We start from the raw sequence: 27,450 nt of genomic DNA, 5'->3' as shown, positions 1-27,450 counted from the left end.
GCGAGAGGTTGGAGAACAGGCAGGAGCGCTGTAGGTGAGCACAGGGCAGTGGTGTCCCCTTCTGAATCACAGCAAGGGGAAGAGAGCAGCATCCCACCCTCTGGCCGTGCATGTATCCATCCTCTCTGCTGGGCGAGCCAAAAGGAATGAGGAGCAGAGTGGCCATCAGCAGAAGGGACGCATGGTGGGAACAGCATTGAAATGGTTCTTCCACTGGCACAAGCATGGCACGTACCTTGGGGCTGGTATCCAAAGCCTGACGTCAAAAAGTCAACGTGCAGATATGGCAGCTTTGCTGGACCTGCCCATAGTGGTACTTCTGAAGTGTGGGATGAGCTCGAGGAGCCATCTGCATTCCTGTCTTCTCACTTAGATGGAAAGCCTGCACACGATGGAAGTGGGAAGGCTGCTCTAGCAGTAAGGATGGGATCAATTTGAAATGCTGGATAAGGGGATCAATCAGACAGAGCTTAACTAAGGGCAAATTCCTCCCTGCAAGGCTATGAATGTTGGAATTTGCAGATCCAAACATTCATGGTGGAAACTTAAATGCTGCAAAACCAGGAAAGACCACAAAACCATTCAGAACAGGTACAGCTCTGCAGAGACTGGTGGAATATGGATTCAAATGTATAAAGCGATAACACCACTTGGCACAGTGCTTTCTGGTGCAAAGAGGTAAAGAAGATAGCTGGAATGCCATTATAATTTTGATATTGGGATGGAAATGATGGAAATTGGTTCTTAGGGACTGGATCCTGCAAAAAGCTGAGCTCCTCCATGGGGTCCTAAGCTCCAGGCTTTTAGCAGGCAGAAGGGTTGAGCGTGCACACAGCGAGAAGCCGAGCCATAGGCACAAAGGAATAAGGCTCAAGAAGAACACATGAGAGAAGCAGGGAAGTGGGGCTGGTAATAATAGAGGTAGAAATGAGGAAATAATAGAAAGCAGAAGAGAAAGGAGGGAGAGCTGTATGTGACAATGGTGGAGACAAAGCAGGAAGAAGCAAGCTGAGTTAGATCATTTCCACTGGGTGGATGACAGAGGAGCTAGTGAGGTAGGAGAATGAAAAGGAGCAGGGCAGGAGGGAGCTCAAAAGAGAAGGTCACAGGCAGGAAACTGAGCAAATGGTTAAATCTCATAAAATATTGTTATTATAAGCAGCCTGATTGCAGGCTAGCCCATTCTGCTACACCTGGAGTGATGCTCTGCACCCGCCACAGACAAGCCTCAAGTCAGAGAGATGCTGGGACTAAAATCACAGCACAGCAAATTGGAGATTTAGGAATTACCTCTGCTACCAGGGAAGGGACTTTGCCTTCTGGACCCTTCCTTCTCCACTCCCCTGGAGGAACAATCTGGATAGCACAGCCCTTTTGAACAGCTCTCCCAGCAACTGAGCCCTTCAGATGAGAGTTTCAGAAATGACTACTGACACAGATGGGCTTCACCTGACACCTGAGCTGCCCAAACGAAGTTGGAAAAATCTGGGTATTCCATGGGTTTAAGGCCTTGCTCAAGAATTGGCTCAAGAATCCTTTGCCCACCACCCACCTGCAAAAGTCTCAGTCTGCATTTAAAGGGAGGGAGGTTATGTGACCTGGATGCAGAGGCAAAAGTAGGCTTCTACTAAAGGTCATCACTACAGAGATCAGATGTTAACATCCATTTTCAACACAGATGCCTCTCTCAAAGGACGTACATGTGCATAAAGAGTGGTTTACTTTGTCTCCTAGTTCATAAAAATAGGTGAAAGTGGGATAGAAAATTTCAGCTGTACTAGTGTTGGCAACGATGGGACAAGGAAAGATGACATATCTGTGACTGGCTGAGATTAGTTGTGATGAACTATGACTGCAGCTTTCAGTGTTTCGCTTTTGGCTTTACAAGATCAAACCTGTAAATTTGGTGTTTCCTTGTGCCTGTGTAACACCTGTGATTGTTTTTGATGCAAACACCCTAACGATCAGATGCCGGACAGGCCCTGGCATCCACAACCACTAAGAGCCAGAGTACAAATACAAACTGGTTACACACCTAAAGCAGGGTTAATCGTGATGCATTGGCAAACTGGCAGGGGACCCAACCACAAAGGTCACTGATTTCAGCTTTAACGAGACAGCTTTTTTCCTCTTTACATTACTGATCCTCAGGCTGGAACACTAGTGGAAGAGCAGGTTGGCCGCAGGCAGGGACAGACAGCACACAGCCATCCTGCATCATTTTTCAGTACCTATGGGAGTGCAGGGCAGTTGCACAGGGGTTCATCCTTCCCTCAGCTAGCCTCTGTAGTGGGATCCTGGGGCACTTCAGCATGTCCCCTACAAGAGCAGACCCTTTGGTAGGAAGCATGAGTGGGACATGTTTTCTAGGGCACTCATTTATGAATGTTGATCCTGAGCTGAACCTGGAAGTGTGAGCAGACCTGGCAATGCTGTCAGGGTGCCAAGGGAGAGGAAAGGCTAATTTGCACTAAGTCACACCATGTGTGCTTAGGCATGACAGGAGCTCATCAAATGCTCTGAATACATGGGTATCTCTGCACGGGGTCATTGGGAGGCTGTCGCAAACGGGAGCATCACTGTCACACCTGCACATGGTGCTATGATGAGTCACCTCCTTTCTCAAGGCCTTATAAACAAGAAATATGCTGCTGCTCTGAAATACTTCCCAGCCTTCTCTGAGCTGTTATACACTCCTCCAGCACCATCTACAACAGCTCCCGGCCCCTGTGATGTTTGTCTTGGGAGGTGGGATGTGCCAGTATCAGCAGCTGTCTGTACAGACACTTCCCAAAGCCAGCCAGCACTGGTTCATAGAAGTGGATGCAAACATGGTGGCTACATCCTACCAGCTCCCCCAGGAGCTGCTGCATTCCACCAGCTGGGACTTAGGTGTTGCCACTTCCCAAAGAGGTATAACCTAAACCACCCATGGACACTATGCTGCATCTTACTGCTTACCACCCTGGGACACAGCCAGGGAGGGTGTTTGGCAGGAACTAACCTGTTCCAGTTGGAGGAGATTTGCACTGTGATGGAAAGTCACCCCATCGCACAGCACACCTCTTGCCGCTGCACACAGCTGGTTGCAGCAGACAGTGGTCAGTGTACGAGACTTGGAGAGCTTCTAGCTAAAAGCCCTCCACGCACCCTTTTAACTGTATTTTAGGGTCACAGAGTGGCTGCTGCACACAACTGAAGGGGCAGGATGCTCCAGAAGGAAAAGGTTGCCTAAACTGCTAGGCTCTGGCTCACAGTACCAGCCCCAATGGATGCAGTGAAATGTCTGGAGACCACGCAGGGGTGAAACACAGCACCTATGAGCAGCACACACTGTCCTGATGCCCTTCTCCACTTGTGGGGTGAAGTTCTACAGCTACCAGCATGCTGGACTCCTCACTGGAATCCCTCATTGGGCCACATCCCCTCCAGTTATGCGCTGGCTAGTGCTGGTTTATGCTAGATCAATCACTAACCATCTGGGATTTGAACCTGGTGTCACCTGGCTCTTGGGGGTGACAGCACAGCTGTGTGCTATGGGATGCTCTGTGAAGGTTCATGAGGAAAGGCAAAGGAAAGGTTTACAAGTGGTCAACAATCAGTCTAAGCTCTCCTTGTCAGGAGGAAGAAGACCTTGGAACCAGCCATTTCTCTGTGAGAGCCTGGACCAGGATGCTGCAGGAGGTGGTTGCTGGTGGCAGTCCTGCAGGGCCTTGGTAAGCCGGGCTGGAAGGAAGAGGAGCAAGAGGGTTCCTCTGCCAGGTCCTCTCTTGGAGAAGCAAAAGCCACTGCAGAGCCAGGGACAGCGAGCTGTGCCGGAGGAGCTGGAGGGACAACGTGGCGTGAGCAGCTACAGGGCAGGGTGAGGAGGTCCGGGCTCTCCTAAACAGCAGCATCCGAGATCCTCCCATTCAAAGACGTCTTTGGCTGGAGGCCGTTGTTCTGAGCATGCACATCTGGCCTGGGCTGTGTCATCTGCTGCAAGCGCTGCCCGGGAATGGAGAGAGTGTGTTAGCCAAGGGGACCGGAGCAGTGGTGGGACAGCCAGGGCATGGCAGCAGCTGAGCATTGGGATCCCTAACCCCAAGCCTCAGAGGTGGCCCTACTTAGGGGGCGAGGAGACAGTGCATGTGGCAGGAGTTACTCCTCCAGCACCATTCAGTAACCCAATGAAAGCTTCTGCAAGTCACCTTTGCTTTGGTGTTGCACACAGTACAGCCGCTCCTCTGTTTATCTGAATTACAGGCAGTACTTGTAACACAGGCAAACTGTTACCAGGCACTACCAGCTGCAAGTAGGAGCAAGAGAAAGCTGCAATGTCACAGGCTCCTGAGCAGACCCTCTTTCCCAGTTTCTGTAATTTTTTAGCTAGTGTTGATTATAAAGCAGAACTAAGTATCCACAGCAGGCTAGCAAGGTTACTCTGTGCCACTGATGCAGATGAGACCAGTCCTCCTGCACAAACCTTTGCACTAGCAGCAGTTCCTGTCACCCTGAGCTGATCGAATGAAAATTGCAGAGCCAAGTAAACTGAAGCAAGAATGTAGGAAAACATGGAAGGGCAAGTAATTACTGGAGATGTGGACTGAGCATCAGGAGTGATGAAGAAGGATGGATCACTTTTGCCTGTCAGGGAGAGACTGATGCTGAAAACTGCAGAAGAGAAGGCAGAGGAAGATTGAGCCTGACCTGAATATACATCACCAAGTCAGGAAAAGCTCCTTCCAGCAAAGGGAAACAACCTTCTACTGTTCAATACCACTGAAGTGGCTGTTGCTGGGTGAAGTCCCTGAGATGTTCACTGAGCCTCTTCTGCCATTCATGGTCTTCCCCTCCTCCACACACACACATTCATGCTCAGCAGGATCAAAACGACTTGTAATCTTTCCTGTCTGTCAAAACCACTTTATTCAGCATTGACATCTAATTTCCCTCCAGCTCTAGCTCTATTACAAACTAATCCAGGATCTGTGCATATAACAGGCCAAAAATTGTCTCTGTGACACCAACACACACACATACAGAAGCTCCTACTTTCTTACTGCTGCCATCAGCTGCTCACTCCTGGGTCTATGGAGAATGGGAAGGAGGTCTGGGTCTCCTGATTCGTACGGTGCTGTTAGAGAGAGGGTGCACACCAGTCACTCACGCTGCTGACTGGTACAGGTGGTTTGCGTGAATCATAGAATCATAGACTCATAGAATGGTTTGGGTTGGAAAGAACCTTAATATCATCTAGTTCCAACCCCCCTGCCATGGGCAATGACCTACTATTGGAATTGCTGCTGGCCTTCAACCCAATATCACCAAAGTGACTTGACATAACACTTTGGCTTGAGCCTGCAGGAGCACCAGTGCAGATCTCAACCCTAATGGCAAGAACCTAAACTCAGCATCAGATGAGAGACCAGAAACTGGAAGCAGATCAGAGACACCAGCTCCTACATCAGAGCCCATCCAAATGGAGAGCTGGAGGAGGGAAAGTTAAATCCACCTACAACTTGACCTCAGAGGCAGGCAGCTTGACGCTGATCTCAGCTCAGCAAATCCAGCTAAAACGTTTCTGACTTGCGCATTATTCAAAATACAGTATCCATGAAGCAGACCCATGGGATTTACATGGCATCTGCTTGCTACTGCAGCTGGGCTGGGAAAGGCATAAATCAGCACCCCTGCAGTGACTTCTTATTCCTACAGCTTGCAGCAGACAACACCAAGCCAGGGACTTTGTGCACAGTGCTCTCAAGACTGAATGTCAACACTGTAAATAAGATCTCACCAGTAATTACTAGGTCTGACACACAGAGACTCATGATTCACTGCTACATAAAACCCTGCTCAAATTATCTAAGAAAATGTTTTAAACAGGATCGGAGTTGCTAGTATTGTGTGTCCTACATGAAAGTCTTCCTTGCTTCTTAACCATCATTCACTGAGTGCCCCTATCAAAGCGCATGGCAAACTACCACCATGCAGGTCTCCGTCCCTAGCAGGTCCTAGCTCTGAAATACTTCAAGCCCTCATGTTCTGGGGATGCTGATCTCTCCAATGGGAAGTGCCAAGTAACCATGCTCATAGCCAGGGATTGCCAGAAACTGGGATTCCCCTGGATTAAGAAACCTCAAGCATTTTCCCAGTCCCTTCCAGGGCTCCAGTCCCCTGCATCAAAGAGATATACTCAGCAGAGGAGGACTTCCTTTTTGTGATGGTGGCAATACAAAGCTCAATGAGGCACAATGGACCTAAGGATAGACTACCTGAAGGTCTACACACTTGGCCAGACATAGTAATGACATGCTGCTCAGCAGTGCTCCCAGCCATTTAGATATTAGTTAGTGCTCAGTAGTGCTAGTAAGTCCCCTTCCAGCCGATGTTGCTGGAAGCCATTCTATGCACTGGGGCTGATGTGAGTCCTGGAGGAGAGGGTGTGCAAAGCTCCTGCAGCATCAACCTGAAGCACTCTGACAGCTTTGTCAGAGCAGAGTCTGCTTGGTTTTCTTTAAGCTTAGTTCAGTGGGGGGATTACTGTAAGCAAAGAGTAGAAGAGGAGTGATGAAGCTGCTCATACCTGCCGGAGGGTCCCTGTTGAGGTGAAGAAACAGTACAGCATGTATCCTGGAATCAGTATCATGGAGGACAGAGCCATAAGCCAGCCAATGCCTTGTCCCCACACGGGATAGACATATTTTCCCAGTGTCAGAGGGGTCATTTCCACCACACTGAAGAAGAACACGCCCTGGGAAAAGAGCACCACCATTGCAGGTGAAGGCGTGCAAAATTGGGGTCCATCCACCCACTCTTCCCTTCACTGTCCTCTTAGTTCCCAACAGTCTCACAGCAATCCAACAGCTCCTCAATCTAGTCTAGATGGCCTCAGCCCACCAACTGGTAATTTCATATAATTTCTTATCGTCCTACGTAAAAAGCTGGAGCTGGAATATCCCTGATTTCCTTCCTCACTAAACCACTTGGACTAGTTGTGCTCTCACACCAGCTCCTAAGCACATTAACAGGATCCTCACAGCTGGTCTCAGGAACCTCCATCTTCCTATAATTGGCCTTCTCACACCATTCTCTGGACTACTTGTGTCGAAAACGCAGGAACCAGCAAAGGTAGAACTGCTCTGCAGTCAGTTATACTGCATTTGCTGCTAACTTTTGCTCTGACAAGTCCATCAGTGGCTGAGGCAGGAGCTGGAGTAGCTGAGAATCAATAATAGCTTTTTTAAAACAGCAAAATATTTGCTTATTTTTTGGCATCTCAGAAAGAAAAATGAAGAACTGATGGCCTTATTTAGGTTAAAGAAATCACCTAGAGCATTTCATATGGGTGATTTCCAGCAGGCAGAGTGAAAGAGGCTCCTTTTATTGGAGATGGGTATTACTTCACCCATCTCAAGTCTGCCCAGGACCACCTTGCACCACACCTATACTGGGTTGAGAACAGTGTTTCCCCTACACTCCATCCAAACTAAAAGGCCCTTCTGGATCCACTCCTGCAGACAGGCTGTCCCAGGTCTTACCAGGCAGACAAGAGGAGTGAAGAAGGCCCAGCAGATCTTCCACCACATGCAAGGTTTGTAGCCAATCATTTCTTCAATGTTCCTGTAAAACCTGTTCACACCTACAGGAAGAAATGAGTGTTGAAAAAACATCCCCTCTCAGCACCATGGTCATCACCTCTTCTCATAACACAGCGCAGGCTAGCCACAGCAAGAGGGTGACACTGCTGTGGCGTGAGAAGCATTATCTGGAGGGGATGGGGTACAGAGACATAAAAGCAAATTCGTGCTAGCAGCTTCCATGTTCCTGGTGTCCTCTTGAAGGACCAGAGGGCAGGATCCTAGGCATCTGCCAGTGTGCGCAGAGGTCTTTGTGGTGGTGAAGTGAGATGACAGTCTTCTGATCCTGATTTGCTCGGGTTATCAACCTAAGCTATTTTCAGTTGCAAAGTTTTCATTGACTTGGCTGTGGGAGACTTCTGAAATAACTCACCATGTCCATGGAGAAAACAAAGGAACAATGTCTTTTGTGCTTACCATAACACCAAGAAATTGAGATGGTCTCAAAGAAGACAAGAAAGAGAAGACACATGCCACTAGCAGAGTAGTAATCAAACAGCTTGAAGACATAAATGCCACCCTGAGAAAACAAAACCAGGGTCAATGAGTTTAGTTATAGATTATGGATGACAATATCAGCTAACTGCTTGGATTGCCACTGTCTGCATCTGCTGGCTTTAATGCTAATTTCCTTGGACAGTAGAGGTAGTGTTGCAATGTTTCCACTGCAGCGTGGTTCCCAGCAGCAAAACTGATGTGCTCTTGCAGACAATTAGCTGTCTTTTTCAGGCATGGCCAAAGGTTAGGAGAAAAGCAGAGATTCACTAGGATGTCTTACTTTTCTCTGGTTTAGATGGATTAACTTAATTTAGTGTGCTCTGCCCTCCCAGGAGTTTTACTGAAGCTTGGCCTCATCATGAACCTACACTGCTTCACAAAGGGTCTCCAGACCACTCAGCCCTAACCTCCACACGTGAATTTTAGCTTCAGCCCCAGAGGCTCAGGGCCTCAACAGACTCGTCTTCTTTATGTTATCTTACCTCAGCTTGGGCTCTTCTGCCTTAAGCTGCTATTGTAAATAGAAAAAAAAACCAAGCCAGACTGACATGATGGTGGCAAAAATTACAGAACTGTCTTAAGACGCCTGAGATGTATTAATGTTGAGCAAGCCCATTTCTACAGCATTAGGATGGCTCCTAGGATGCTGTCACTTCTCCCAAAGCTTTTGGTGTTGCTGTGCTATGCCAAAGTGACTAGAAATGTGCCAAGAGTGGAAGTATGAGCATGGCTAGCTGTACCTGGGTGATGTTGGAGAATCCAATGAGATAAGAGATGAAACAGACTACTGCAATGAAGACCTTCTTCCTGGCTCTCAGGAGATGAGGATACTCATCCATCAGGGCTGTAATGAACCCTTCCACAGTGCAGAACTATGGGAAAAAGTATACACCAAGGACATAAATATATAAATATCTTAGCTGGACATCACTCTCACCTACATTTAACGCCAGCATTGTGAACCAGCATTGCTTTAAGAGCTCCCTACAAACACTAGAAGAAAAGGATGCATCTCTGCACAAAGTTGGTCTGAACCATCTTCTGAAAATGCTTCTCTCCCTCCACTGAATACAGAGGGAGCTATAAGCACTGTGGTTAAATACCTATAATTAGCTGAGATAAATCTCTGCCTTTTTGCTCCCACGGAAAAAGCCTCTCCTTTCTTTCCCTGAACCCTCTAGGGCCTCCCTGCCACTGCCTTGCTCCTGCATGCTGCCAGGCTCTCTGTCACAGCTGCTGGGACACGTGCAGGACCTTGCTTGCTCTTCCTTTTCCATGTGTACTCTTCTCAGCCTATTGCAACAGCGCTTGTGCTGTTCAATGATCTAAAATCATTAAGGAGCTGCATTACCCACGGCCCAGTCTCACATGCATGTGCATCATAATAGTCCTTAATAATACACAGCCCTTCATATCACTTTTTTCAAGCACACTACATTAAATGCATGTAGCACATTAAAAGCCCATCCTCACAGCACATGGTCTTTCTAGAGCTAAAAACACCTGCATAGCTTGTGCAGTGCTATACCAGGCACAGTATATTAACACTGTCTGCACCATAACACATAAAGACATCCCCATGAGCATAACCTTCAAATTAGTTTTCCTACTAGTTCTGCCCTATGGCACGTATATATGTGAAGTGCATCCTTCCCTCCTACTTCTTGATGAATTGTGAGATTCACTTTTATATCTCACTCCCAGGAAACTGGCAACATACAGCTCTCAGCGAGCACATTCTGCCTCTAGCAAAAATCTTGCGAGGTTTATGAGGGCAACAGGCTCCTGGCTTCCTTGGTCAGCCTTAGTAAAGGTACAAGCCAGCGCAATGAAAATGAAAGAGGTGTCATTGCTCTTTGATGTCAGGGACATCCCTGTCCCTGTGACAGCACTCTAAAATGTGCTGGCATTTTAAATTCAGCTTTAAGTAGGGAGACTAGAAGAAAAAAACCTAGAGTGGAGGTGGAGGTAGAGGTTCACAGACTGAAAAGAGGAGCAGAGGGCTACAAAGATATAAGGGAGGAAAGTGGGGAGTCTGAGACATGCCTATAGCTGGTCATAGATGGTGGAGGAGCACGCTGGCTGCTGGGGCTGGCTTCCACTTGGAACAGGGCAAAGCAAAGGCAGATGTTTCTGCCCACGGCTTTATATCCCCAGAGAGTCAAAGCTCAACGGCTTCAACTCAAGTTTTTAATGAGCTAAACCTTTTATGTCATGGACACAAGCGCTATTAAAGCATCTTTTGTGATTTGGGCATGGGTTAAGCTGCTTTTAAAGTCATTGACAGCAAGCTCCTCAGCCCATCCTACCTGGGTCGCTGTCTGGAAGACTCAGGACTGAGCTGCCACCACAGTGTGAAGAGCCAGAGTGACAAAAAAAGACACTGTTGGAAGCTATTCCTTCCACATGGATGCATGGCCAGGCACCGCTGGAGCCATGCGGCACCAGGCAAGGCAGAGAGGGAAAAGGGTTCATCGTGCGGCCAGGGGTTGTCAGGGGCAGAGGGTGGGTGTGAGTGGTGTCCAGAAGAGAAGAAAAGAAAAAGGTGCCTCAGATAGCAGGAGGGATTAAAACTGACAGCCCTTTGGTGCAGAAGAGGGATCAAAGGCAGGGAAAGCACAGAAGGAATGAGAGGGAGATGGATGATGAGCAAAAGGGTTACAAAGTGAGTTGAAGACTCTTTTCCTCCTACCAAAATTAAGCTGCTATGTAATGGATGAGGTGGGGAACCAAATGATGGCACACTACTGCTTCTAGCCATAAAGCACGCAATGGCTTTGTACTGTTACTGAAAATTGCCTCATGCTAGCCTCAAGCTTCAGAGGTGATGCAGCCTGGAGGAAGCTCCTATATCCAGCCCTGGGGACTGTGGCCTGGGAGCCTTGGGGTCCATCTTTCCCAACCTGCATAACCATCCTTAGGTGCTTGCATGAGATTAAGTAGGCGCCTTCAATCTACTTTCCAGAAAGTTTTGTTTTTCTCACCATCTCCAGCCACTTATTTAGCATATGTGGCTAATATATTTAGCACATATTCTGTTCTTCCTCATGCCTCGCCCCATGATACCGTTTCTCTACTAAATATTTTATTCCCATTCAGAGCCTCTTTTGCTCTTTTCCCCCTCTAGGGGATTAGTCGTTACACAAGCTGCTGTGTCTGATAACGTGGGCTTGGGAGTCAATATAAATGCCATCTTGGTCTGAAGGGAAGTCTCTCTCCCAACCTCTTCCAGTATTGGGGGCCACGAATAACACCCTGTCTGCACCCATAAGGGGGTTCAACCACAGCTAGCAAATGTGCAGCAGAGAGCCATGAGTGGGGGTCTTGCTGCTGGCAGCTGGAAATTCTCTTGAATAACCTGTGAGAGACGGCCTCACATGGGACAGACGCAGGCTTGCAGTCACAAGGCTTGCTAGATCCCCTGGGGACAAAACGCCTGACCTGGAAACTGGTAGGTTAAAAGAAAGCATTAGCATGTTATGCAAGAGGGTCTAGACGCAAGAGAGCTAAAGTCCGGGTGGATCAGACGCAGAGTGAGCATTAAGGCACATGAGAGGCAAGTGGGGGCACAGGAGGGAGGTGCATATCTATCGATATAGGTCATTCATCCCATTCAAGCAACTGCAGATGCGATGAGGCAGAGGTAGTTGTGCTACATCTGCAGAAAGCTTGCTATCAAAACTAATGGGCATACGTGAACCTACTCCCACCATACTTAAGGGGTTGGGCCTTGTCCCTGCATTGCAAATGCAGATCTCAACCCTATCTTCCTTTGCTATTCTGTCTTCCAAGCATCTCTGCTGTAGAGATAGTGACAAGGGACAGCCCTGCCCATCAGCCTTGGGGATGCAGGGTGCAAGAAATGCCCTATGGCCCTGCCATGCCTCATGAGCTGGGATGCTGACCCAAATGAAAAATGGCTGCTCCCCATCTGTAAATGATATTTAATCAGCACATAGCAAAAACATCTCTTTTGGTTTCAAACTAGATGCCTCAAAACACATGTGTAATTGTAGCTGTTGTTGCAGCCTGGGCTATTTGTTTTACACACATAAGCTGCCATGCTGTTAATGGTGTGTTTTATTGAATCAGAGCTCCAGCATGCAGACAGAAAGCTTCTTCAAATGTATTTATCTGTGCTTTTCTAAAAGCCTGCTTTCCTTTTGATGCTTTGTTCCCTCCCTGTCCCTCCTCCTTCTCTGGGCAGTGATATCCCCCATGGACAGCTTGCCCTCCGAGACTGGCAGTCAGAAGGGACCTAGAGAATTTCAACTGCTATTTCAGAAGCAAATGCAGCAAACGAATTCCACACAGTGCTTAGAGGGCTTATTGTCATGTCTCAGACTATTTACCAGGGCTGAGTGAATAATCCACCGAGAGTACTATTTTTTTTTCTGTAAATGTAGCTTCTTTTGAATCGTTTACTTATATTTGAAATTATTTGCCAAAGAATGTCTGTGGTAATGCAGAGGTGAGCTTTATGGTGTGTTTATAGGAGTGTGCCATAACTGAAATCCAGATTTGGTTGATTAGATTTTCCTGGAAAGCAAATGTGACATTTCAGGAAAAGGTCTGAGTCTCATTAGAAAGTAGTCTTGGCTTTATGAGCACTACCTGTTATCCAAGAGAGCAGCCATTTTGTACCAGCGGTTTGCAATGAAAGGGAAGAGCATGCCAGCACAGGGGAGGATGTGACAGACGAAGCATAGGCTTTTGAAGGACGCTTTGGTTTTGATGCACTCAAAAGGGAGCCATGCTGCAATTCACTGCTTCACTGGGTAGCTACTTTTATGCTGAATTATCAGAAAAAAAAATTATCACTGTCTGTAAAAACAAAGAGACTGTGATTTCTTTTGTTTTGTGAGGGCATGAGGGGGGCAGGAGACCTTTTGTTACATCCAGCTGCTTCACCCTCAAATATCTCGTCAGGCCTACCTGATGGCAAAGCAGTCAGGGTACCCAGCCTTTCCCAAAGCATGGCTCCTTCCTTCTGCCAGGACCTACCCCTGCTCACCTACAAACCAGGCCAGGGTGCTTCAGCTCTGCTCAGGGACACTTTTATTGTCAATAATGCCAAAACACAGCATCAAACCACCACCCTCACACCATGGGGGAGCCCGATTCAAACACTGCAACACTGCCGTTCTCAACATTGTGCCAGAGCACTGGGTCTGGTTGGAGGCTAGTACCTTGTGTGGACATGCTTCTTCCAGCTCCTGAGAGCAAGAAGATGGAGACTTTCTACCTAGTCTATAGAAGTAAGCCAAAATAATGTATTTTCTTGCCTCATTCTCCATTAGGGGATGGAGGAAACTGTGCCTTACAAGAACAAAGCAGTTATCACTTGAGATAAATCTTTTTCCTTTTTTTCTTTGCTCCAAAATATTTTGGCATGAATAGTTTCCTGCTAGCCTCACTTAGAGCCTTTCAGCTCAGCTGCCAGAGTCACCCAGCAAGATGGGGACATGCTATGCCCATACAGTAGTGCTGGCACTTCACTGGGGTCAAAAATTGATCTGAATGGAGATAAGCTTTCCAAAGATTCTCCCCTCCTAAGGAAGTGGTGACTGTCTTATAAGGCTGGTTCTGCTGGGCTGCTCAAAGCTGGTCATTACTCTTATTTTTAATCAGCAGCACGAAAAGGACTGGTTCATTGAGTAGAGGTGAGATACCACCACACTTGCAGTATATGTCTACATTAGGGACAAGCACAGAGGTGATGACCACACAGGAGGATTTGTTTCATGCAGCTGCATCTCACCATGAAGAGTAAGAAAAGACCCTGCTCTGCACTGTCTCAGGATGCAAATGGGACACCATCATCATATGTGAAGATATCTTTGCATGTTACCCCACTTTGTCCCTGTGCAGTCTCACCTGACTATCCAGACCCAACATCATCAGCATGGAGAAGAAGAGGATAGACCAGAGAGGGGACAGGGGCAGCTGTGTGACAACCTGTGGGTAGGCGAGGAAAGCCAGTCCAGGGCCTGCAGTAATGAAAAGAGGGATAAGCCCATGTTTATAAAGCATTTGATGGGAAGTCTGATCTAAGGGATGCAGTTGAACAGAGAGAGTATGATCAGTCAAGAATTGCAGGTATTTAATATAGGAGTTAGAAACACCAGAGCCTTCACCCGTCAACTCAGTGGGGTGCACAGGGGTAGAATGGGGAGGCACTGAAGAAATGCTTTGCCTTTTCCTTTCCTGCAAGCAAGCAAGTCATCAAATCATTGCTACCAAATTGAGCTGGAACACTATGCTACAAAATAAACTGATATTCAGAGCTTGTTATAACTTCCCTGATGGTTTTGTTTTTTCCATCACAAAGCACAGTTTCTTGAGATAAAAGCTTTCTCAGGTAAGGCAGTGATTTCAAAATATGTTTTTCTGCAAAAAGACAGTGTCCCATCTCGGGTAAGAAATTATTCTGTGATTACAGTTTCAAAATTTTGCATGGAAAAGGAATTCCAAATGTTGATTACATCTACTGAAAACATAGGCAGTAGCTGTTCTCCATAGGGAGGATTTAGAAAGCAAATGGCCTAAATATTTCACTGCAGCAAAAGCGGATGAAACTTCAGCACTGAAAGGAGGAGATAATTAGAAGCAGGTGATATTTCCTGCAGCCAGAGTGTGGTGAACATCATCCACAGGTACCTGAGAACTTTCTTGGAGGGAGGGGATGCCAAGACGGTTGCACACTTGGGGTCCGGAGCTTAGGAGCATACCATGTTCACTAACAAATTGCTCTCAGAGGTTGCTGTTACATCTGAACCCAGGTTTTTGCTTACCAGAGGAGGCTAGTTCTGAGATTGACTTCTTTGTGATGTGTGACATGAAGCCAACAATGGAGAAAATAACAAACCCAGCAAACACGCTTGTGGTGGAGTTTATACAGCAGACAATGATGGAGTCTCTGGAAGAGAGAAAGAATGGAAAGAAACCACCTGCAGGTCCCTATCAAGAAGCCAGGAGGGAAGGGTGGACTAAACAAAAGACCAAGCCCTGCCAAGAGCAGTTCCTGTGCCTTGGAGAGGTAGCATGGGTGACACCTTACATGTCCTGCAGGCAGGGAAGCCCCACTGCGGTGATTACAGTGTGCCCCTTAAGCTGCATGTTGCCAACGAGGGAATGTTGGCGATCAGGCACCCCAAAATCCCCATGTCCCCCTGCCTCACCCATGAGCCATGCAGGAGGCTGGTAAGAAACAACAGACCTGTAGACGTTGTTGTGGAAAGTGTTGTAGCTCCCCAGAGCGATCAAAGACCCCAACCCCAGGCCATAAGAGAAGAAGATCTGTGTGGCTGCATCCATCCAGACCTGTGGAGAACAAGCCGAGAGAGGAGTGGGGCAGGAGTGACTCCATGCTGCAGGCGCATGTCCTGCAGCACCTTGGTGCAGGGCTAGCAAGGGGAATGCCACAGGAGCCACCTTGAAACCTGTAGCTATGTTATGCCAACCAGGATTTTTTAACACAGAGTATCTTGTCCAAACAACTGCAGAGGACAGCTTGCAAAGCTGGTCCCAGTGCCCTAAGCTCTTAAAGCCTAGAAGGCACAAGAACAGGGGGCAGACTGTTCCTTTCTTAATGGCATAGTATTTAAACAACTCCTCTGGTCTTGAGAGACCATTTCCAGGATTAGAGCCAATGAAACTGGCAGTGCAGTTACAGTGGGTGTCCTGCAAGAGGGCTCACTGGAACCCTTCGGAAATGATGGGTGTCTAGTTGTCTCCACTCACACATGACTGGTGACGCTGGAGCCACAAGAGTATCGCTGATGCAAAAGGCAGAGTCTGTGTGTCCTGAAAAGCTTTGCCTTTGCAAGCCATCATCCTCTTCCTGAGTCCCCTCTGTGCTTGCACTACCCAATGCAACATTACTGGCCACCACTCACCGTTTAAGGCCTTCCAAGAAAATTGCTGCTGTGTACTGCTGTGCTGGTGCTACTTCTGAGGCCCCCATGCCAGTGCACAGCATCATCCTATCTCTGGGACCACCAGATCAAGCCCAAGTCACCAGCCCTGGGACAGTCAGTGAAACGAAGCATTCCCAGCCCAGAGGGGAGTTTCCCCTATTGGGGAAATAAAGGAAACTACCCCCCACCCTGTCCTATGGATAACACTGCTTGAGTACACCAGAGCTGCTACACAGATTGCCATCCACAAAGGGCCTGCCCTCCAGCTTTGCTCAGTCTGTGAGGGTCATAACTGCTTGAACAAGGAACTATTCCAGGGGAGGTTTAATACTTAATATTGAAATGACCAAGGAAGATTAATGCAAAGACCCCCAGGAGGCAAGAGCATACAAACCTCAGAGTCAGAGAGCTTTCTGAAGTCGGGTGTGAGGTAGAAGAGGATCCCCTCCTTGGCTCCTGGCAGTGTGACTCCCCGGAAGAAGAGGATGAAAAGCATGAAGTAGGGGTAGGTGGCTGAGAAATACACCACCTGCAGGAGACACCACAGGAGAGAAGTCATCAGCTCACCACTGCCCAGGAGCTTTCCTGCCCGTGGGGGCATTGCATTCGGTGTGTCCCCTGTGAGGGAGAAAGGGTGCCCGCACACAGCCACTTCTGGCAACGTGTTTTCTGTCTCCCGCTCCTATGCTAGTGATGTTTCTGGCTGTTTGAGGTTTCCCCCTGCCAATGACACGCAAGGACACACTAATCACAAAAGTAGCAGGCTAAAGTCTGGATGAATTGCCCAAAGACAAGGGAATTGCACAGGGATAAATTTAGTCCACAGAAGTAATCCCTTTAAGTCATCACATCCTTACTGAAGAGCTAAAACATGTTTCTCTAGTCCAATGCATCAAGCAATGTGAGTCTTGACTCCACTGCTTTCTTTTCAGCACTGTTTCAGGGACTTGTAGGTACATGACACCCCTCATCACAGGGCCTGTACCAGCAACTGCCAGGGCTTTGCTGTGGCTGTGTAGCTAAAACCTATTTGAGAGCCATCAGGGAAGTTAACAGCTCAAGTGACCTATGCCTGAAGTGCTTCTTTCTGATCTCTCCTCTAGATTATTCCTTTCATAATATTGTCCCGCTACACCACACTGTGCTCCGAATAATACATCTCAGCATTTCAGCACCGCTGTTTCACTAAACTAAGCAATTACCTTTCTACTGCGCTAGCCTGAAATGCTATACAGTGAATAACAACACGCTTCTGATCTGAAGGTCTCCCATCAATACCTAAAGGGCAGGAGGAATACTTTCAAAGGAGTTGATGAGTTTTATTTCCACCAGCAACATTTTAAGAGACCGTGATTTTCAAAAGGGGAAGCCGAGAAGAGGCCTTGGTCTCTCAAAGGGCTGTCCCAAGGTGGGAAGTGTAAGTAATCTCTGAAAATCTCTTCCCAAGTCCCATAATCTTAGCTATAGGCACTTAGACAAATTTGAGCCCAGAGGACATTTCTATAGTACAGCATTGAGAGGCAGCACTGAAACACCTGATCCTTGCACCGTACCTTGCCTGTCCACTCCACACCCTTCCAGATGGAGAAGTAGACCATCAGCCAGGCCAGGGCCAGTGTGCCGGCCAGGGGCCAGCGGATGGTGCCGGGCTCCCCCAAGCCTCCAGACATCTGGTGCATGTTCCTCCTGGGGATGGGAGAAGTTGGGGTAAGGGGAAGTCCATCCCCTGGGGACAGAGATCCTGGAGGTGGCTGCTGAAGAGCCAGTTGCAGACAAGCACAAGAGATTGTAAATCCATAAAGGGACACTGTGGTGGGGTAAAGGAAGTAGAAGAGAGGCAGAGAGGCTGTTATACTCTTTATCCATCTGACCTGCAGCTGCACAGTGCACCCCGCGCCCACCCTGGCCAATGGTCAGCTCTAATGCCCTTCTGCCAAGGCTGACCAAGGAAAGGTGCCAGCAGGCACAGGCACAGCCACAGCAAGCAGGCGAGATGGCCACGGCAATGGGGAGAAACCTGGTGTAGGCAGGCTGAGGACGTACTCCCAGAACTCGGTGACAGCGCTGGTGAGGTTGGTGGTGTCGCCCAGGGAATAGTTGGAGAAGCAGCGATCGGTGTTCCAGGCATTCCCACAGCTCTGCCACGGCAGGTCCTGCACCGGCACAACGAGAGCAGGGTTATCATTAACGTGACATCTCCCAAGGGCAGCAGCAAGAAGCAAGATTTGGCTTCTTTCAGTCTGAAACCCCATTTATTCTTGTGAAGAGGACAGGCATCTCCTCTGGATGGGCAGGAGCCTTGTAGCCAAAATAATGATAAATTGTGACACGGATTTTCCAGGAAACAGTATCATGATGTGCTTATAGGAATGCAATAGCTCTAATAAAATGTTAGCAATTCCCCGGACAGAAAGCCATTTCCAATTAACGGATGGTAATTAATAGCTACTAATTAAAATAGCTACTGGGGGATATTGTGTTTGTAGTCATTACAGCTTTAGGCTAGCTTCACTCAACAAGTGGCTGGAATTTACTTCACAAAGAATAAACACTGATTTATTTCTTATCTCTCATTTATACCAAGCTTCAATGCTTAAAAAGCAATGTAGCATTGAGAATGGGAGCTAACAGTTTGTCTACATGAATAAACTACTGTAACATAAGCCCAGGAGTAAATTTAAAGCATAGTAGCTATTTCATACAATCCCTGCCCTGATTATAAGCAGCACAAAGGGATTCCTGGGAGATGTTTACACAGTAGGTAGCAGTGTGACAGCAGCACACTGCTACAGATTTAATACAATCAGCTCTGGCACTACAAGCAATGAGACTACAGCATCAGGGCTTGCATGAGCACACAGGGCAACCCACCCATGCCATGTAGTGCCACAGCCAAGGCAACCCAACAAGAGCAGTAATCGGATTTCCTGAGTGTAGTGCATGTAGATAAACACAGAACGGCTATTCTGGATGATTTCCCTCTGCAGAAAAGTCCTCAGGCTCCAGCTCAACAAAGCTTTAAGAATTCCTATTGATCCATGAGCACAAACCCCTTTAGAAATACTATCTGTGTTTTAAGTGCTTTGAGGCATCAGTGCATTTAAGTGCTGCCTTCACCTGCCATCTAAATCAGTTCACTGTAGCAGATGATACCTCCTAAGGTTCATGCTGGCTTGGCAGAAGAAGGGCTATGGTAGATACAGGCAAGGAAACCCCAATGGCCACTCAGGTTGTTTGCACCCACCCAGCGATTTTATTTTGGACTTGCTGCTTGCCCTCAAGCAGATGCAACGAGTCAAGCAGCACTTACAGCAGCCCTTCAACCAAGCAGTTTGCAGAGACTTATAAGTCCACACATCTCTTATAAGGAGGGGCAGGCAGGGGAAGAGTTTGTTGCTTCTCCATTTTCTCTGAATTTCAGAGGATAGGAACTGTGGAAGGCAAGCTTGGCTCCTATTCAGGTTCAAAAGACTCCCAGTCAAATTTAGAAGAGGCAGGGGACAGGCATCAGTGTAACTTTGTTATTGGTACCTTTTGGGAATCTGGAGTATTGTGTGCAGTTCTGGTGTCCTCAACATAAAAAGGACATGGAACTGTTGGAACAAGTCCAGAGGAGGGCCACGAGGATGATCAGGGGACTGGAGCACCTCCCGTATGAAGACAGGCTGAGAAAGTTGGGGCTGTTCAGGCTGGAGAAGAGAAGGCTGCATGGAGACCTCATAGCAGCCTTCCAGTGTCTGAAGGGGGGCTATAGGGATGCTGGGGAGGGACTCTTCATTAGGGACTGTAGTGATAGGACAAGGGGTAACAGGTTAAAACTCGAACAGGGAAAGTTTAGACTGGATATAAGAAGAAGTTCTTTACTGTTAGGGTGGTGAGGCACTGGAATGGGTTGCCCAGGGAGGTTGTGAATGCTCCATCCCTGGTGGTGTTCAAGGCCAGGTTGGACAGAGCCTTGGGTGGCATGGTTTAGTGTGAGGTGTCCCTGCCCATGGCAGGGGGGTTGGAACTTGATGATCTTAAGGTCCTTTCCAACCCTAACTATCCTATGATTCTATTCTATGATTCTAAAAATTCTTGAGCCACACCTCTGGAACTGCCTGTGCAGATATGAGCGCTGTCACCAGTCAGGTCTGACACCTGAATGTACCAAAGCCTCATCCTAAGTTACATCCTTCTCAGGGTGTAACTTAGGATGGGTTCCTTTGGGGTAGACTTCTTTCCATTTAGGAATCCCCTGAGGGTGCACCTAATAATCCATGACCAACAATTCTGTTCTTGACCCAGGATCCTACAGTGGGTATTGGTGGTAGAAGCAGAGCTGGGAACACCAAACAGACTATTTTACCCAAAGTCTTGATATGCACTTGAAATCAAACAAAAATTCAAACTGGGTGTACATCATTCAGAGCAGCATTTCAGGTTTATATCTAAACGAAATGAGAAAAGATCTCATTTGAACCATAAGGCTGGTATCTTTAAGGTTGCAGGTTGCTCAGAGAGTTAAGTTGAGGGAGATCTTGTCAGCTGCTGGGCTGAAATAAATAATTCAGCCACCAAGAAGTTATTGTGGGGTATGATTCTAACCTTGTATGGCAAAAGACCCTGCAATAGAGGAATCCACTATAAACATCAATGCCAAAGTTCATGCTAAGGGACAGTCACAAGCAGATGTTTAAATGCTTTCTGAATCTTTTTCCTAGAAAAAAAAAAAATCCTTTGTATTTCATTTATCAAGAGAAGTGTAAGTGAGGACTAATTGAGGTCATGACTAAGTCCTGGGTAATAAGAACATGTTACAAAATCAGTTGTGGAAATGTGCAGCTCTCAGATTCACACAGCTCTAGAAATACAACAGGGTGAGTTTTAAAGACTGACATGAGTAGGAACAGCTCCCAGAGAGGGGATGAGGCCATCCCCTTCAGAGGAATATTATCTCCAGAAGACAAGCATCAGCGCCGATCAGCGCAACAGCCTCCAGAGCTGATGAACCTCAGAGCTGATGAACCTCTTCAGGAAGGACACAGCAGGGTGCTGAGAAAGGTTCATTGCACAAACTACAAGCAGGTAGCACATGTTTTGTGGCACAAAAAACTCACTTCCCATAAAGCAGGGACTAAACCCAAAATACACTCAATGCTGCACGGCAGACATGTCTGTGACTCACCGCAGTGAAAGAGTTGAAGAGATAGTAGAGAGCCCAGGCAATGATGACAATGTAGTAGATGTTCAGCCAGAAGGAGAGAATCATAGCTGCCAGTCCCACTCCTGTGAATGAAGGCAGAGAGCAGCACCATGAAGGCAGAGAGCATCAAACAAGATCTCTGGTACCCATTTGAGCTCGTGGGCGCCACAGTAAATTTTGTGGCAACGCCAGAAAAAGCAAATCAGCTCATCAACACAGCATGTATTAGAGTCGCGCTGTGAGCTGGTCAGCAAGAGAGGCTCATTCCCTCAGTCTCTCATCCACCTATTTCCACTGGGTGTTATCTTACAGTATGCTATGGGTACTTTAGGGACAGAGCTCCACGAAAACAGGATCTGGCCACTTCCCTGGCAGAACTGATTTTTCCCACATAAAAGGCATTTCCAAATCACCACTAGTTTCCAGAATGTAGTTATTCCGTTCATGGCAAGAGGTTCATGTTCCCCGTGTACAGCTTTCCCGTGCAATTAAAGTAAGCCTCCATAGGGAGGGTTGGATCAGGTCTTCTGCAGCCAGAGCCCCTCCATTGCAATCCTGCTGCTCATGAAATGCCTTCTTACCACACAAGATTGCTTAAAGAGAACACAGTGATGTTAGTGATTACAGGTGAAGGATAGCTTAGTGAAGACAGAGGGAAAAACCTCCCCTCACCTGCACCCCATCCCAGTCCCCAGGGATTTGCTGATTTGCTTCCCAAAAGAGTTTTTGTCTGTAGTTATGTGCCATCACCTTCACAAACTGACAGTACAGTACCTTTAAACATGGGAGCTAACTTCCAGACTCCCAATCCACCGACAGAGGTATACTGGCCCAAAGCAGTTTCTAGCAGGAAGAGAGGAATCCCAGCAAACACCAGCGTCAGGAAATATGGGATGAGGAAGGCCCCTGAAAGAAGAAGCAATGTTACCAGGTGGCTACCCCTTTTGCCATGAAGCATATACCTCCAGCTGCAGTTTCTTGCTCTGCAGCACCCAGGTAATGAGGAGCAGACTTGCCTGGAGGTGACAGCTTACAACTGGAGTTGGTGTGTTCAGTGAGTTTCCCCATGACATCACCGCTGCTTTCCTCTGATCTGTTCCTATCACTATGGATATATATGTATCAATCATATATATGCATATACTAGCATCACTAGCTTTGTGATGCCAGTCCCACTTTGTTGTTAGATACTTAGGCAATCCTAAACCCAATCTGACAACAAACCCAAACACTTGGGCACTGACACTGGTAATTCCTTCTTGTTGGTATCTTCTGTCATACCTGCAGCAGCTCCCAGTTCTTTAGCTTGTGTTGAAAGGGCACAGGAATATCTGGCATTGGCCACTACTTTCTTTGTTTACAGATATTTTAGTCTCTTAAGGAAACTATGGCTAAGACTGTATTTGCTCTCTATACCTCCCCAGCCTTGTTCTAGGTTTTACCCTGTAAGTTCCTGGCAAAAATACTGTTTTTCTCTATGGGTCCCATGGAAATCATCTCATCACTATAAATTAGTTAATGCAGCCATTTACTAGAGATATTACTTGCACTCCATTATTAGAAGAGCAAACAGAATACGAGAGCCTCGCCATGTGATTTGAAGGCTGTACATGTTCAGATCATCCTGACTTCTAGGGCTTGGGACAAAACTCATTTCCCAGCTTCCTCATGCATGTGCTGGAGCATGCCATCATTCCTAAGAAGGACAAACTCTTGGCTGCGGTGAAAAAGGGGATGCTGTGCAGAAGCAGCTGGCCGTGCTTGGGCCAGCACTGGTTTCTGCACTAGCCAGGGGGCTGAGCTGTCAGCCTGAGTTTTCTTCTCCAGATACTAGTGGTAAAGCAAGCACAGAGCCAGCAAGCACAGCCACTCTGGAGCACTGCAGCCCAACTTACAGCTGGCAGAGCCAGGCTCCAGCAGCTGCTCTCCGTGGTCTGGGAAGCAGCGAGGCACAGCCAGGGATGCTGGCTCAGGGGACACCCAGCTGGGGACACTTGCCTGCCAAGCAGGGAGCTGAGCCCAGCTGGGAGAGGCAGGTGCCAGCAGCCGGCAAGGGAATGCATGGGAGGCAGCATGCAAGAGGAGCTAGCTGGCAGCGGGTGGCGGGGAGAAAACATGCTGCAGGCCAGCAGCTCGATGACCATGAGTCTGAATCACAAGCTGGCATGGAAGTGCAGGCTCTCGGCTTCACCAGCAGCCTGGCACGGAGGAGCAAACAGCTTTGGGCATCACTGCCTGCTCAGCATCCTCCCCTTGCTAGTTGCCACAGCCTGCAAGCTCCAGCATCCTAGGAGCCCTGCAGGTCTCGTCTGAGAACACGGATGCGGCCTAGCTACTGCTGTACCTCATTGTAGAGTTTGGAGATAAGGATTATCAGCAGTCACAGTGCTTTGCTCACTTCTGTGCAAGCAGATAATGAAAACTGGCCACAGGCCTGATGATCCTGTATTATTTCACATCTACAGGAAGCCAGGAGGATTTGTAGGTGGGAGACTCTATTAGACTGTTGAGAAAAGGAAAAAAACAAACTTTTGGACCCAGGTTATTTATCCTGGCTTGATAAAAATCCCTTGGAATAAGGGAAAATCTAAAACCAGACTTGCAGCCTTGAACTGAAGGCTGTTGGCAATGACACTTCCAATCTGGAGGGCCAGGTCCCTGAGGAGGCACGGATAGCATCCCTGGGTGCCATAAAGCCAAAGGGGAAATCAGTTCTGAAATGTATACCTAAAGGTTGCATGCCTGTGCCTAAATCCTTGGCACAGAGAGAAAGGGATGGTCTTTAACCTCCAGCCCTGGATGGGCTGCGGAAAGGTCTGGTTCAGTTCCTGGGCCTGCTACAAATGACTGTGTGACCTTGGGAGAGTCCAAACTTGTCTCCAAAGCCCATGGGTGATGGTGCTGATCCTGCCTTCTCAGGGCACCAGCTCTTGGAAGCAGGGAAAGGATCACACAGCACCTGGCCCTCACTGTGTAACCCCAAATCCACCTGCAGTCTCCAACTCCTGATGCACAGCAGTGCAAGGAATAACGATTAATCGTCAAAACTGCAAACGCTGCCCACAAATCAAAAGTTGAGCATTACAAGCTGTTACATGCCATTGCTTGGAGTCTCGTCGTGTAAATGAGAAATGCATGATGCTTATTTAAAGAAACATCTTTTCTCAAGTTATTCAAGCTCAGGATCACACAGACAATTTTTAGTCCCTTCTGAGCTGCATATAGAGTCAATTTAGACCGGTAGAATCCTGTTGACATCAGAAGGACTGCATGAAATTAACAATCGGTGTAGAGCTGGAGTATTAGTCATAGCTAGGCACATTGAGCAGTGTGCAGGGCCAGAAGGGAGCCCTGGCATCACTTTGGGTAAAGCCTGCTCCCACAGCAGATGGGCCTCACGCCGCTGGGCTGAATATCCCCTAATTACGTGCCCGATTACAATGCCGAGCAAATCACCCGTGAGCCGATACAATGTGACAGTGGTAAGCGAGACGGCAATATTTCCATTCAGTTCAATTTGCCTGTGCGTAATGGAAGCAGCCCACACGACCATGCTCTGAGCAGCGCACATGCAGCATGCTAAAATTAGGCTCCCACCCACAGTCTGCTCTGCTCCGGAGGCAGAGCCAAGACAGTGCCCACCCGATCGCGAATCAGATGCCGTGCGACCCTTCCTCGCTGCTCCGCATCGACTCCCGGTGACGCGTTCGTGCGTCAGCTCTCCCGCCTGTCTCCGGCATCAGCAGCCTCCACTCGCTGCTCATTATTGCCGGCTATGGGAACAGTCATGCCTGCGAACAGCCAGACCGGGTAGAGGTGAGCGGAACGAGCCGTACAGGCTGACACGAACGGCACGAACCGGCAGACAGGGAAGGGGTTTTGAGAGGACACAGGCACCAATTGTCATGTTTCTTCTGCCCTGTGTTTTTGCTCGCAGCCAGCTGATCCCTCTGTATGCCTGCAGCTCACCCTGTGTGCCACTGCTAGTGCTAACAATAGTGCTCCACACCTCCACAACACCCTCCGTCCTAGGATCTCATCTGACTTTATATGTAGGACTGGTTTTAGCTTCAAAACACCCCTCATCTTATTACAGATCTTGTCACCGCCACCTCTGTGTGTGAGGAGACAGAGCCACAGGCAGCACAGATTGGGTGCGTTTGAGATGGCGCAGCAATCACAGGGGAGAGGCTGAGCTGAAAACCAGTGCTTGGGACTTAGCCATGGGGCTAATGTTGTATGAGGAGGGCTATTGCAGTCAGGTTTCAGAGTGTGGCTAGATAAAAATGGCAGAACTGCACCATAGCTCTGGCAATGATGGTGGCACAGGCTCCCCTAGGTAGGCCTGGCTGATCCCCATAAACCTCACCCTGCTCAGCTGCACACTCCTACCTCTGCATGAAATGATACTGAATTGGATAACTGTCCAGTCTCCTGCTGGGACTCACTCCATGTGCTTCAAAGAAAGGGTCAAGATCCCCCTAAATGCCATGGAGCTGCAAGGACAGAGCACTGCAGGGAGCTAGACCACGCACCTCTTTCCCAGCATGGGAAGAGAAGGGCATCCTGTACCATGTACAGCACAGACAGCAGAAGTGGGCTGGAGATATGAGGAGAAGTCATGAGAGCCAAAGACAAAGTGGGTCTTGAAAAGGGAATTCAAGGCAAAGGGAAAAGAAAAACGATGTGGAGAAGCAGTGTGAGAAGAGACTCTCGAAGGGGAGCTGAGGCACAAGAATGTATTTTCAGACTTCATCCAAGACAAGCAGAAAGCCTGTAGCTGGGGAGAGAGTTGATCTCTCAGGTCTCGTGACTTCTAGCCCAGCACTGTTTCCCCTTCTGCCTGCCTTCCTCTAGCCTTGCAATGGCTTGGCAAAGTCCCAGATGAGAGCTGATAAAGGAAGGATGAAGTGGCACAATAATAAAAAGAATGGAAAAGCTGGTGTTAGCTATCCACAGAGGAGGGCACTGCTATCAGCTGCATCACAGCTACTGCAAGTCCTCTGCCAGTTGGTGCCTTCTCTTGTGGCCTCTGTTTTCCAAACATTAGGATTAAGATAGAGACAATAATTGTGACCCTTCTCACAGCACTAGTAGTAAGTCAAAGCTTATTTCCTTCCACAGATGATGACACTCATGTTCTGTGTACGTGTACGTATGCATGCATGCGTGTCTATACATCTATACTGCCCTGCTATGGTCCATGTAAAGCTTCTAATCAAAACTCCTCAGAGATGTGACCCAAACTCAGATGCAAAATGGTTATCCCTTAAGAATACTCTAGATGGAGAAGAAATCCACTATGAACAGATATAATCTGATTTCCCTGGGAATGCCTCAGCATCCAGCTGGGTGCCTGTGTGAATTTATGTTTATCTTTGTAAATAAATGCTGTCCCAGACATTCTGTAGCTACTGTAGCCCTGCAAACTTGAACTGCAGAAGCTTCACAAAACTCCTTGTTTCTTTGGCCTGCTTCTTCCCAACCCGCGCTTGCTAGTAAGCCCACAGACTATGGGAACTGTCCTGCTGACAGCTTAATAACTCATGTCATGGAGCTCTCATCCAGGTGACCAGCCCCTTGCCCAGACCTGCACCAAACAGAAGCTGGTTCAGGGGACAAGACTGCTCAGGGATGAGCACAGTGCTGAGCGTTTCTCTCACCTCCTCCGTTCTTGCCACAGAGATACGGGAAGCGCCAGACGTTGCCCAGCCCAATAGCATAGCCCACGCAGGACAGCAAGAAATCAAATCTTCCCTTCCAGGAACCTCTGTCTGGGATCTCCTTCTTCTTCTTGGTGCTCACAGCCTCAGGGGTGATGGGCTCTGACTCCTCCAGGGCTGCCTGCTTCACCTCGGAGGGAGAGCTGAGCTCCACGGAGGTGTTGTCCATCTTGCCCATCGTGACTCAGATGTGTGGGCACTCTTGTTCTGGCGATGGATGAGCAGGAAGGGCAGCCTCCACCCTGGCCAAGCACGAACAGAATGGGAAGTGCTGGGCAAAGCTCCTGATGAAAAAGATGAAAAAAGAAGGTATCCTGTGTTAATGTAATTGGCTTAAGGGAAGACCTTGCTGGGTCTGAGGTGGACTCACTGGATAGACTGGTGCATATCAGTGCAGCTTATCCACGCGTGTCTGCTTTCAACAGAGAGAAAGAGAAGGATAATTTTGTCTTTCTCCACAGCTGCCCTTCCAAGGAGACCTGGTCATATAGGCTGCTGGCAAC

The 27,450-nt window shown here is 48.1% G+C and overlaps 1 protein-coding gene across 1 annotated transcript; it reads right to left on the bottom strand.

Annotated features, from left to right (window-relative positions):
• On the bottom strand, positions 1 to 27,227 carry LOC133264811 (sodium- and chloride-dependent GABA transporter 1-like). Its single transcript, XM_061444798.1, has 14 exons — positions 26,888 to 27,227; positions 21,999 to 22,130; positions 21,207 to 21,307; positions 18,083 to 18,192; positions 17,593 to 17,725; positions 16,434 to 16,568; positions 15,340 to 15,443; positions 14,915 to 15,039; positions 13,998 to 14,110; positions 8,861 to 8,992; positions 8,040 to 8,142; positions 7,524 to 7,624; positions 6,569 to 6,736; positions 1 to 3,987 (listed from the first exon to the last, which is right to left on the bottom strand). Exons 1-14 carry the CDS (start codon positions 27,123 to 27,125, stop codon positions 3,883 to 3,885), a joined length of 1,800 nt encoding a protein of 599 aa, XP_061300782.1. The 5' UTR covers positions 27,126 to 27,227; the 3' UTR covers positions 1 to 3,882.
• Between the last annotated feature and the right edge of the window lie 223 nt (positions 27,228 to 27,450).

Source organism: Pezoporus flaviventris, unplaced genomic scaffold, assembly GCF_033815535.1.
Source record: "Pezoporus flaviventris isolate CSIRO_AGI_PZ_B2104156 unplaced genomic scaffold, CSIRO_AGI_Pfla_v1 ptg000002l, whole genome shotgun sequence".
NCBI lineage: Eukaryota > Metazoa > Chordata > Aves > Psittaciformes > Psittacidae > Pezoporus > Pezoporus flaviventris.
Note: the sequence above shows the minus strand (reverse complement) of the source record. Positions and strands in the feature narration are given on the sequence as shown.